This window comes from Capricornis sumatraensis, chromosome 3, assembly GCF_032405125.1.
Source record: "Capricornis sumatraensis isolate serow.1 chromosome 3, serow.2, whole genome shotgun sequence".
In the NCBI taxonomy this organism is placed as follows: domain Eukaryota; kingdom Metazoa; phylum Chordata; class Mammalia; order Artiodactyla; family Bovidae; genus Capricornis; species Capricornis sumatraensis.
In genome coordinates this window covers 142,701,310-142,714,206 of record NC_091071.1, presented here as the reverse complement: position 1 = coordinate 142,714,206, position 12,897 = coordinate 142,701,310, and the positions used below count along the sequence as shown (strand labels likewise).

The 12,897-nt window shown below is 40.4% G+C and overlaps 1 protein-coding gene across 1 annotated transcript in view; it reads left to right on the top strand.

The window, feature by feature from the left end:
- The window catches only part of LANCL1 (LanC like glutathione S-transferase 1), a 49,892-nt gene that overhangs the window by 15,773 nt on the left and 21,222 nt on the right, over positions 1 to 12,897 (top strand). Inside the window, exon 4 of the mRNA XM_068967911.1 lies at positions 5,846 to 6,053. Within this exon, the coding sequence (XP_068824012.1) occupies positions 5,846 to 6,053 (208 nt within the window). The remainder of the gene's footprint in view (positions 1 to 5,845; positions 6,054 to 12,897) is intronic.

Here is a 12,897-nt window from a genome sequence, read left to right as displayed (position 1 = left end):
TTTTCTATTTTCTGGAGGACATTTGTCCAACCTCTCTTCCCTAAACTCAGACCCATGCATCCTGCTGCCTACTTGATATCTCCACTGAGATGTCTAATGAACATCTCAGAACTGACCTGTCCAAGATTTGGCTTCCTCTTTCTGCCACTTCCCCACCAGGCCCTGTGTCAGACACTTCTAGTGCTCATTCATATCTGGTTGTCCCTCTCCTTCTTGGTTTCCAGGAGGGTTAGACCTCTCAGCTTCTTTCTAGTTAGGTGAGACCACCTCTTCTGGTCCAGGGGCTGCACGTGGAAGCAGCATGCAATTGCTGGCATGATGCCCTGCAGTACCCTTCATGTTATGTATGTCCCTAGGGAAGTCCTATATTTCAATCCCACCTTGCAGAACCTAGACTAACACGTATAGCTAAATATATCTTTGAAAAATACTGTTTTTGAGTACTCCTTCACATAAATTGACAATAGATTAGCATTAAATCTATATTTCTGTGTCTAGTTTTTAACAATTTGAACCCCCAAGGAGTCCAGTCTTACTAGCCAGGTCATCCCCTAGTCCTCTTGTCCACATGGATTTGCTTAGATGATTCCACATGCTGGGAGCACTCTCTGCATTTGCTTTGTGTCAAGCTTACCACAAATGAAGCTTCCCTTTCAGTCCACACTCTGCCCATACCTACTTCTGATGATAATTTTTTATCTCTGGGGTAGAAGAGGGTACTGTGTCCACCTGTCTGCTCCTTCTCCATCAAGTCAGTGTCCGAGGCTATGAATAACTACAGAATTAACATGGGATTTCTAAAACAATTACTGACTTACCATGCTTGATTCTAAAGGATACTTTATTGATTCATTTTTACTGATATTACTTAAATGTGTCTGATTTTACTTGTAAACTAGAGATGGCAGCCCAATAACAACTTTCCTGTACCCTTTGGGAAATAAAGACACCATCCAGAGTAGGAATGGTCTCTTGTTCCTGAAGAAAAGTACTCATTGCTTAACAGAATTAGAACATTATCCCCAATACTTCTTATAAAGTCACCTTTAATGACTTGAAGATTAATGGGAAAATAATGGATTAGATTTTGCTTTACTAATAATCTCAGTGTATAGTTTCATGTGGATTATTTTCTCTTTTAAAATAGGTCAGTATGTTTCCTAACCAGATAGTCAAAGTAAGACCAAAAAGCATTAGCTTTCATATTTTAGTGACAGTGGTTATCATGGAGTGGACCAACTAAAATAATAGAAGAATATTTTAACTTAAAGTTTATATCAATGAAAACTTCATCCAGATTCATAAAAGGTGGGGCAGTCTTTCCTTTTTCTTAAAAACATAATTCTAAAGTCTAAAACAATCTGGAGCATATTTTTACAATTAACTGCAAGCAAATTTTAAATCTCATTTCAGTCTTTTCGGGTCTAGAATTTTCTTCTAGAAAATTCTACCTTTTCATGAAAGGGTAGAAAAAGAAAGGAAATCTTGAATAGTCTACCATTTGCTTACCAAACAGTAGAGAAGGACATTTTATCTGCTGCTCAAATTTGAACCCAAGGATATTCTTGATTATGTAACATACTCTGTGATTGATGAAAACATTAAAAAGTTTAAACTCCATATATCATCCTGCATTGAACCTCATGACCAGTTCTGATGGGTGTTATCCTAGAAACCACTAAAAAACATTTCTTCTCATTAAATGTCCGTTAGGAATTGGAATCATATTTGGGGGTGAGTTTTTGAAAGGATACAGCTGTAGTCTTCCCTCTCAAGTGGCCCTCCCCTCGAGGCGTTTGCCATCTCAGAGGATGGCACCACCGCCCATCCAGCCATTGAAGTTAGGGAGTCATCTTGATCTTTCCCTCTCAGTCATTCCCCCGCAGGTTCTGTTGACTTGTACCTTCCAGACAGGTATCTTTCCCGTTCAGTCTCACTTCATCTCTACTACAGCTACTCGGCCTCTCATTTGTACTCCTCACCGATCCTAACTGCTCCTCCTGCATCCACTGTTCCATATATTCTTTTCCAAATCTTACAGTGCAATTGCAGTGAAAATTTTTTTTATAAAATATTTTTTAATTTATTTATTTTTAACTGAAGGATAATTGCTTAATAGTATTACATTGGTTTCTACCAAACATCAACATGCATCAGCCATAGGTTTACCCATGTCCTTCCCACTTGAACATCCTTCCCACCTCCCTCTGCAGCGAAATATTAAAAACACAAATTTAGCTGTGCTCTTAAATAGTGCTTTTCAAATAATACCGCAAATCCTTAACTGGTTTATAAGACCCTATGTGGTCTACCTTCCGCCTGCCTCCTGAGTTTTGAAGAGAGCTGTGTTCTTTAGGATTAGGCTTGCTTGCATAAGGGGAACACACCTAAAATAACAGTGGCTTTACCACAACAGAATATCTGTCTTGTGTAGGATAGTCATGGTGTGGCACCTTCACAGTCCTCTGGGTTCTGAACTTCTTTGATCTTGATATGTTACCATCCTCATCACAGAACTACCACTTCATGGTCTAAAACGGTTGCTTAGGTACACCCGTCACCTCTGCATTCCAACCAGGAAAAAAGAAACAGCAGGTCTGCTCCCTTCAAGAACATTTTCTGAAGTTACCCCTGTTATTTCCACTCTGTCTCATTGGTCAGAACTTACCCATGCACACGTTCTTACCCATACTATTCTGGGTAACCGTGTGCCTAGCTAAAATCCAAGGCATTATTGTTTACAGAAAAGGGAGATAAATTTAGGGGTTCCATTTAGCTGTCTCTGTTGCAAGAGTTAAATCCTTATTTTCAGGAGTGAAAGGTGAATCAGAAGTATTTGATGAAGAAAAATCAAGAGAAAGCACATAGCATATTATTGGAAATATGGAGGCAGATACTACAGGAAATACCTAAAATTATTGTAAGTGGTTGCTTCTGGGAGGCAGGAATAGAAGTAGGCCAAGAGACTGCCAATGTATATTAAGCGTTGCAATACTGTTTGACTTTTTCCATGAAGAACACCTTTATTTTGATTTAAGAATTCCGTTTGAAAAGAGAGTTTAAAAGCCTGGATTGAGGCCAGGGTTGTGAGGAAATGTAAGGACTCGATGAGTTTACCCTGAGAGCGTTGAGGTTGTATCTTTTATTTCCCACCTTGCCATATCAGTCAGCCTTCAGTTTTATGCAAAGATGATGTTGTATACATGACTACTGTCAAAGGTTAGAAGACCATAAGAATCAAGTTCAAGATGTTTGGTCACAGACAAGTCCCTCATTTTGTCTATTATTAGGCTCCCTGGGGTATAAAATATTGATGAGACATTGAATATCTTTGACTCAATGCATCTTGCCTTATTTTCCTGACCTAGACGGATTTATGCTTCCCTGATAACTCAGATGGTAAAGAATCTGCCTGTAATGTAGGAGATCTCGTTCGATCCCTGGGTCAGGGACGATCCCCTGAAGAAGGAAATAGCAGCCCACTCCAGTATTCTTTCCTGGAGAATTCCCATGGACAGAGGAGCCTGGTGAGCTACAGTCCATGGTGACACGACTGATGACTACCACACACACACAGACTGATTTATAATAAGCTTGCCCAGGTAGATTTTTCTAATTGGCAGTAGCACTCCTTACTCGAAACCCTTTTGACCTTGAGTGTCTCATAGCAGGGAAGAAGGTAGGTGGTGTAAACTACAAACCTAACAGAAGATTGCTTAATCAAAATATATGGACACAGAGGCCCAGAATGAAAACACAGAAATAGAACCTGAAGCTGTGGAAAGCTAATTTTCTGCTGATCAAAAAGAAATTTTAAAAAATTTCCATCTAAGTGAAGTATCATGAGACTTGTAAATGATTACGTTTTTTTCACGAGAAATGCATCAAACTTTAAAATTGCACACACCTTTAATGAGTTTTGTTTGTTAAATGTTCAGTCCAAAAGGAATTGTTGATAATGAAAGACAAAGGTCTAAAAAGGAAAACAATCATTGGGCTTGTATTTAATCACTTTTCATTTTCTCGGATCTCAGTCATGTCATTATCTGGCTTTGGTGCCTGCATAACTTAATTAGGGGAGTTCAGGCAGTGATGGGAATAGAAGGGCAAAATCAAAGAGTAACAGTTTAAACAGATTGTGCAGATGCCTGGTATGGATGGAGATGAAGCCTATTAAGAACCTAATTCTAGAAGAAGCTCTTGACGTTGATCATTTGTGAAAAGGAGAATTTTTTTTTCTAACCCATATGCATGGTTTTGTACACTTATGTCTACAAACCTTAAGTATTGGTACGTCTGATCAGCAGCTTGTGGAATTACTAACACCAGGCCAATTTGAAAGAGCAGACAAGGTTATTAACTTTGGCAGGAAATGAAAATTTGGCCTTAATATACATGCGAAATTGAATTGTCTGTAGCACAAAGCTTTGGAGGTTACCCATGCGAAATGAGAAAACTATCTAAATTTAAAATTATCCTCAGTACAGTGAAAAGTAATTTTGCAAACCGCATTTTTACACCCCCAAAATCCATGAAGAGATTGGCTCTATTAATTTAGATTTAAACAGAGGCCCTGTATCATCTAAAAATGGTAAATGAGATGGAAAATGCACTTTAAGGGAAGAAATGAGTTTCTGGAAATGCTGCAGGCAGGCAGGCTCTCTACCCCACCTCTCTGAGTCTGCCCTGAGACCAGTCGGCTTCCGAGAAAACGCTCTATCTACTGTGACAGGCATTTGGAATGAGGACATGCACATAAAGGCCTCAGTTACATATAGCAGCCTTCAAGAGCAGGATAAGAAGCAAATCAAAGCCCAAAGCAAAAGTTATTGGCAGCTTTTCTAGTATAGTTACTAAAGTGGCTGGGTCTTAAACAGGGTTAAAAAAAAATTTGAGAAACTGAATTTATTTTCTTAGATCTCAAAAAACTTAATAGTTTTCGTATAATCCCTGCCTGGAATGGTACTGGGATGGAGGATTTGGTTATTACTCTACCTACCTTCTCATGCAAAAAATGATCTTGTATACAAAGAAAAATTGAGTTTTTCATTCCCCAGTCTTTGAATTTTTTCAGCTCATAAGAACAAACATTTCTTGTTTATTATTAAGGAAATTATTATTTGTAAAATAGATAGGTGATGATTGATTATACCAAAAATTGGTGACGTATGATTTTTACTATCAAAAACAATACGTCAGGGGCTTCCCTGGTGACTCAGTGTTAAAGAATCCACCTGCCAAAGCAGGAGACACAAGTTTCAACCCTGATCCGGGAAGATCCCACATGCCATGGGGCAACTAAGCCCATGCACCACAGCTCTTGAGCCTGTGCTCCAGAGCCCAGGAGCCACAGCTACTGAGCCCAGGTGCCGCAGCTGCTGAAACTCAAGCGCCCTGAAGTCCATGCTCCCCAGCACAAGACGCCACCACCATGAGAAGCCGGTGCACTGCAGCTAGAGAGCAGCCCCCGCTCGCCGCAGCTGGAGAAAGCCCCATGCGGCAGTGAATAAATAAATAAAACAGGGGGACTCTCAAAAGAAAAAATGAACACAGTAGCTGGAGTGTAACAAGGGTTCATAGTAAACTTGGGTTGAGAGTTCTGAGAGTTCCTATTTTAATTTTGAATTGATGAGGAAACTGAAAAAACGTGAGTATTTTCCTACTGCTCTTAGAGCTGCTTAGTAAGAAAGCTGAGTCTAGAACTAAGGTCATCTGAATTTCCAGATAATTTATATACTTGCTGTTAGCTTATCAAAAATCAACACTGCTGAGTAGACGATACCCCAGAATAATACGGTCAGCTGCTCTTTCCTTATCCGTACATGATCTTCTTTTCGCTTTTCAGGTATTGCTGTGCTTTACTTACACCTCTATGATGTGTTCGGGGACCCCACCTACCTACAGATGGCACATGGCTACGTCAAGCAAAGCCTGAACTCTCTGAGCAAGCATTCCATCACCTTCCTCTGCGGGGACGGGGGACCACTGGCAGTGGCTGCTGTGGTGCATCACAAAATGCACAATGAGAAGCAGGCGGAAGAGTGCATCACCCGGTAATCCTGTTTCTTTTTGAGAATAACTGTCTAGACATTTTGCCGTAACTCTGTGTGTGTTAGCAGAAGAATGTTTTATTGAATTTACTTTTCTCTCAGCAGTAAATCTTACTGCTGTCATTTGATCAATTCTCAAATTATTCCCGAGTTGTAGTTAAGAAACAACCGTTGTAATCCTTATTTATTGCAAGATGTAATGACACTGACATGTTCAAGATCAAACGTCAGTTCCTTACCATAAATGAGATCAAAAGCCTAGTCATGTGATTACTAGTCCAGGGTGCTGTCCAGGATCAGGAACTGGAAGAAATGTGGTGCATGTGCTCTAGTGGGCTGGGAGAGGCCTCGCAAGGGATCACAGAGCCAAAATGGCTCTTCTCTCAGAAATAATGACTTGCAAATCCAGTTTCATTTTAGTATAAATCAGGGCAGCCCTGAGAAGCTTGTGAATCATGAAGAATTATGAAACTTTTATACCAACAAATTACAGTTTTTGCTTTAGCAAAGTTTATTGAACACTTTCAGAATTCTACGAGGAAATCTGTCTGCCATGCAACTCCGCATGCTGTACTGTTAAAGTGAAAGTCGATCAGTCATGTCTGACTCTTTGAGACCCCATGGACTAGAGTCCATAGAATTCTCCAGGCCAGAATACTAGCGTGGGTAGCCTTTCCCTTCTCCAGGGGATCTTCCCAACCCAGGGATCGAACCCAGGTCTCCCACATTGCAGGCAGATTCTTTACCAGCTGAGCCACCAAGGAAGCCCAAGAATACTGGCGTGGGTAGCCTATCCCTTCTCCACTAGTCTTCCCAACCCAGGAATCGAACCAGGGTCTCCTGCATTGCAGGTGGATTCTTTACCAGCTGAGCTACCAGGGAAGCCCAAGACTCCCCCCGAAATATTCTAACACACAGTTCAGTTCAGTTCAGTCACTCAGTCGTATCCAGCTCTTTGCAACCCCATGAATCACAGTACGCCAGGCCTCCCTGTCCATCACCAACTCCCAGAGTTCACTCAGACTAACGTCCATCGAGTCAGTGATGCCATCTAGCCATCTCATCCTCTGTCGTCCCCTTCTCCTACTGCCCCCAATCCCTCCCAGCATCAGAGTCTTTTCCAATGAGTCAGCTCTTCGCATGAGGTGGCCAAAGTACTGGAGTTTCAGCTTCAGCATCATTCCTTCCGAAGAAATCCCAGGGATCTTCTTCAGAATGGACTGGTTGGATCTCCTTGCAGTCCAAGGGACTCTTAAGAGTCTTCTGCAACACCACAGTTCAAAAGCATCTATTCTTCGGCACTCAGCTTTCTTCACAGTCCAGCTCTCACATCCATACATGACCACTGGAAAAACCATAGCCTTGACTAGACGGACCTTTGTTGGCAAAGTAATGTCTCTGGTTTTGAATATGCTGTCTAGGTTGGTCTTAACTTTCCTTCCAAGGAGTAAGCGTCTTTTAATTTCATGGCTGCAGTCACCATCTGCAGTGGTTTTGGAGCACCCCAAAATAAAGTCTGACACTGTTTCCACTGTTTCCGCATCTATTTCCCATGAAGTGATGGGACCAGATGCCATGATCTTCGTTTTCTGAATGTTGAGCTTAAAGCCAACTTTTTCACCCTCCACTTTCACTTTCATCAGGAGGTTTTTTAGTTCCTCTTCACTCTCTGCCATAAGGGTGGTGTCATCTGCATATCTGAGGTTATTGATATTTCTCCCGGCAATCTTGATTCCAGCTTGTGCTTCTTCCAGCCCAGCATTTCTCATGATGTACTCTGCATAGAAGTTAAATAAGCAGGGTGACAATATACAGCCTTGACATACTCCTTTTCCTATTTGGAACCAGTCTGTTGTTCCATGTCCAGTTCTAACTGTTGCTTCCTGACCTGCATACAGGTTTCTCAAGAGGCAGGTTAGATGGTCTGATATTCCCATTTCTTTCAGAATTTTCCACAGTTTATTGTGAAAAATAACACACAGAGAGTTGCAATTCCAGCAAAGGTTTTTGTTTTGTTTTGTTTTGTTTTATTTTGTTTTGTTGTTTCGCAGACCTGACTTTTCAGAGCAGTTTTCAGTTCACAGCAAAACTGAGAGGAAGGTACAGAAACTTCCCGTACATGCTCTGCTCTGTACATGCATAGCACCACCGCACCCCCCACCATTATCAACATCCTCCACAGAGCACACTAGCTGCAGCTGATGAACCTGTTTTGACACATCATACACCCAAAGTCTATAGTTTACTCTTGGCTTTGTACATTTTATGGGATTGGATAAGTGTATAATGACATGTATACATCATTACAGTATCATGCAGAGTAGTTTCACTGCCCTTCAAATCCTCTGTGCTGTGCTTATTAATCTCTCCTCCCTTCTTCCTATTGTTGTTTTTACCATCTCCATGGTTTTGCCTTTTCCAGAATGTCATAGAGTTGGATTCGTATAGTATATAGCGTTTTCAAATTGGCTCCTTTCATTAATAGTATGCATTTAGAGTTCTCCATGTCTGTTCATGGCTTGATAGCTCTTATTTGTAGCACTGAATAATATTCCATTGTCTAAAGGTACCATAGTTTATGTATTCATTCACCTATTGAAGAACACTTTGGTTTCTTTCAAGTTTTACCAACTATAAACAAAGCTGTGAAAAACATCCATATTCAGGTTTTTGTGTGGACATATGTTTCCAGCTCTTTGCGTAGAATACCGAGGATCATAATTGCTGGATTGTATGATAAGACTATGTTTCATTTTGGAAAAAACTTAAACTGTCTTCCAGAGTGGCTGTACCATTTTGCATTCCCACCATCTTTGTCAGTATTTGGTTTTGTCAGTGTTCCAGATTTTGGCCATTTTAATAGATGTATATTGGTATCTCACTGTCTTAATTTGTATTCCTGTGATGACATATGTTGAGAGGCATGTTTTCATATACTTATATGCCATATTTTTTTTAATTTTAAATTGGAGGTTAATTACTTTACAGTATTGTAGTTGTTTTGCCAAATTACTATTAGAATAGCATTAGTATTTCTGGTTTTATTTGCTGAGGATCCCTCTGCTTTAGAGGTTCACAAGAAAGTCTCATTCAATAAATCACTCTTAAGTTTCATAAAAATAAATTGTAGTAGCCTTAAAAACTCAGCAATGGCCATAGGACTGGAAAAGGTCAGTTTTTATTGCAATCCCAAAAAAAACCAATGCCAAATATTGCTCAAAATTCTCCAACCCAGGCTTCAACAGTATGTGAACCATTAACTTCCAGATGTTCAAGCTGGATTTAGAAAAGGCAGAGAAACCAGAGATCAAATTTGCCAATGTCCATTGGATCATCGAAAAAGCAAGAGAGTTGCAGAAAAACATCTACTTCTGCTTTATTGACTATGCCAAAGCCTTTGACTGTATGGATCACAACAAACTGTGGAAAATTCTTAAAGAGATGGAAATACCAGAGCACCCGACCTGCCTCCTGAGAAATCTATATGCAGGTCAAGAAGCAACAGTTAGAGTTGGACATGAAACAACAAACTGGTTCCAAATCAGAAAGGAGTACGTCAAGGCTGTATATTGTCAGACTGCTTATTTAACTTGTATGCAGAGTACATCATGAGAAATGCTGGGCTGGAAGAAGCACACGCTGGAATCAGATTGCCAGGAGAAATAGCAATAACCTCAGATATGCAGATAACACCACCCTTATGGCAGACAGCAAAGAAGAGTTAAAGAGCCTCTTGAAGAAAGTGAAAGAGGAGAGTGAAGAAGTTGGCTGAAAACTCAACATTCAGAAAACTAAGATCATGGCATCTGGTCCCATCACTTCTGGCAAATAGACGGGAAAACAATGGAAACAGTGACAGACTTTATTTTGGGGGGCTCCAAAATCACTGAAGTCAGTGACTGCAGCCATGAAATTAAAAGACGCCTGCTCCTTGGAAGAAAAGTTATGACCAACCTAGACAGCATATTAAAAAGTAGAGACATTGCTTTGCCAACAAAGGTCCGTCTAGTCAAGGCTATGGTTTTTCCAGTAGTCATGTATGGATGTGAGAGTTGGACTATAAGGAAAACTGAGTGCTGAAGAATTGATGCTTTTGAACTGTGGTGCTGGAAAAGACTCTTGCGAGTCCCTTGGACTGCAAGGAGATCCAACCAGTCCATCATAAAGGAAATCAGTCCTAAATACTCATTGGAAGGACTGATGCTGAAGGTGAAGCCCCAATACTTTGGCCACCTGATGCAAAGAACTGACTCATTAGAAAAGACCCTGATGCTGGGAAAGATTGAAGGCAGGAGGAAAAGGGGACGACAGAGGTTGAGATGGTTGGATGGTATCACCAAGTCGATGGACGTGAGTTTGAGTAACCTCCAGGAGTTGGTGATATACAGGGAGGCCTGGTGTGCTGCAGTCCATGAGGTCGCAAAGAGTCGGACACGATTAAGCAACTAAACTGAACTGAACTTATATTCTACATATAATGTCAGCCTCTCTCAAACTGTGTATACCCAAGGAGTAATAGTTTCATAAGTGACGAATGTTATTAGGTATTAAATGAAAACAAGATTTGTGTATTCAGATGCAGTGTGGAAATACTAATTAAAATTACATGCGTGCTTTTACTGGCTGCTCAGAGTCTTCAGTAGCTTTTAAACTCATGGGAAACTCAGGTGACTCTAGGGAGCAGAATTTGCCATACTTGTCTCAGGCAATGTCAGGACATCTTAGGGTCTATTGTTCTAAGAAACACTCTTTGGGGAAGAATACCATTTATTAATATTGGATTATTATAAAACACTTAGAATAAAATGTCTTTTTTCTTGATACTTTGATATTAAAAGTGTTATTTATATCATTTTTTGTTTTATGACATTTCAGCAATATTTTATTTATAGACTTAAGGTTAAAAATATAGAATGCAGGTGTATGATAGGAAAATACCTCTTTTGGGCCTCAGGTTTGATTTTTTAGATTCCTGAAGTTCATGGCAGACCAAAAAGAAACAGAATTATTTATAAATTACTTTCACATCTCCTCCCTTTTAAGGGAAAAATTTCAGTCTTTTCAGTTTAACTTCAGGAAATACAAAATTACTTGATGACATTGGTTATTTAATAAACCTGCTCACCTATTTATTAAACTTGTGATTACCAGGCTTCCCTGGTAGCTCAGTCGGTAAAGAATCTGCCTGCAGTGCAGGAGACCTGCATTCGATTCCTGATCTGGACAATCCCCTGGAGATGGAAATGGCAACCCACTCCCGCATTCTTGCCTGGTAAATCCTGTGGACAGAGGAGCCTGGTAGCTACAGTCCATGGGGTTGCAAGAGTCGGACACGACCTAGTGACTAAACCACCACCACCTCTTCCTTGTTTTACTTTGTGCCTAACCTTCTTCCGCTCATCGCACAGTCCTTTTGTGTCCAGAGACATTCATATTCTCCATGTGCCATCCATGTGCTCCACTGCCAGCACTGTATTTCAGCTTACCATTCCTGTATTTTCTTAATATAGCAGTCTCCCAGAACCATGATCTTGAGTTTTAGAAACCAAAGGGCCTTTGGGATTAATCCTTAGACAAATTGAAATCCAAAGAAATCAGTGTTTCCCTAAGGTAGGGCTTCTTAGCTTTGGGATCTTGAGAAACTTAGGGCTTCCGGGGGTATATAGAAAACTCCTGAATTATATTCAGTCTGGAGAGAACATTTATACTTTTCTTGGAGAGGTCTGTGACTCCCCGAAAGGAATGTGTATACATAGGTGTGTTCTTGTTCAAAGCTGTCTGGCAGTTGGCTGAGGCAAGTGGAGAGGAAGCTAACAAATAGTGCCAGTTCTTCCTACTGCTTGATTTATACAAGCAGTATAAATCAAGTATACTTGTTTTCTCCCTTCCTTCTACACAGAGATAGTTGGTGCTACTACATAAATAAAGAGCATTGCCTGTTTTGTGCCCAGTTAAGTGACTTACCCTCACACACAGCATGCTTTCAAGCTAGTACTCAGAGTGACGAACTTTGGATTTCTGGTCAGAAAATGTATACCCTTTCTCTTTTGTAGCAATGAAGAAGAAAAGGACTTCTTTTTTAAAAATTACAAACCTTTTGATGATGAAAAGCAAAAACTCTTCCCAGTAACACACTGGGGAAATACTGCTAGGAGTGGAACAGAATTATCCTGTTTTTATGTCTTTGTTCTTGCTTCAGTGACATTTCAGTGACTTGTCTCTTCTAAAGATCGGTTGCTGTTAATATCCACATAGCAAAACAAATAAGTGGAGCTGCAGTGATGCGCTTCTGGGTTTGAGAGTTTCTGAAAATACATAAAATAACCATTATGATCAATAAATGCTATCATTGCTTCATTTTGTCTTAATAATATAGCATCTAAAGCATGATGTTAAAAGCCCTAGTTTTAGTAATTGTTTTAGTCTTTCTCTTTCTGACTTTGTTTTAAATTTTTATTGAAGTATAGCGTGTGTTAGCCACTCAGTTGTGTCTGACTCTTTGCGACCCATGGACTGCAGCCCACCAGGCTCCTCTGTCCATGGAATTCTCCAGGCAAGGATATTGGACTGGGTAGCCATTCCCTTCTCCAGAGGATCTTCCTGACCCAGGGATCAATCCTGGGTCTCCAGCATTACAGGCAGATTCTTATTGTCTGAGCCTCCAGGGAAGCACTTATTGAAGTATACTTGATTTTATATACATATGGGCTTCCCAGGTGGCTCAGTGGTAAAGAATCTGCCTGCTAAACAGGAGACACAGTTTCAATCTCTGGATCAGAAAGATCCCCTAGAGAAGGAAATGACAACCCAGTCCTGTATTCTTACCTGGGAAATCCCATGGACAGAG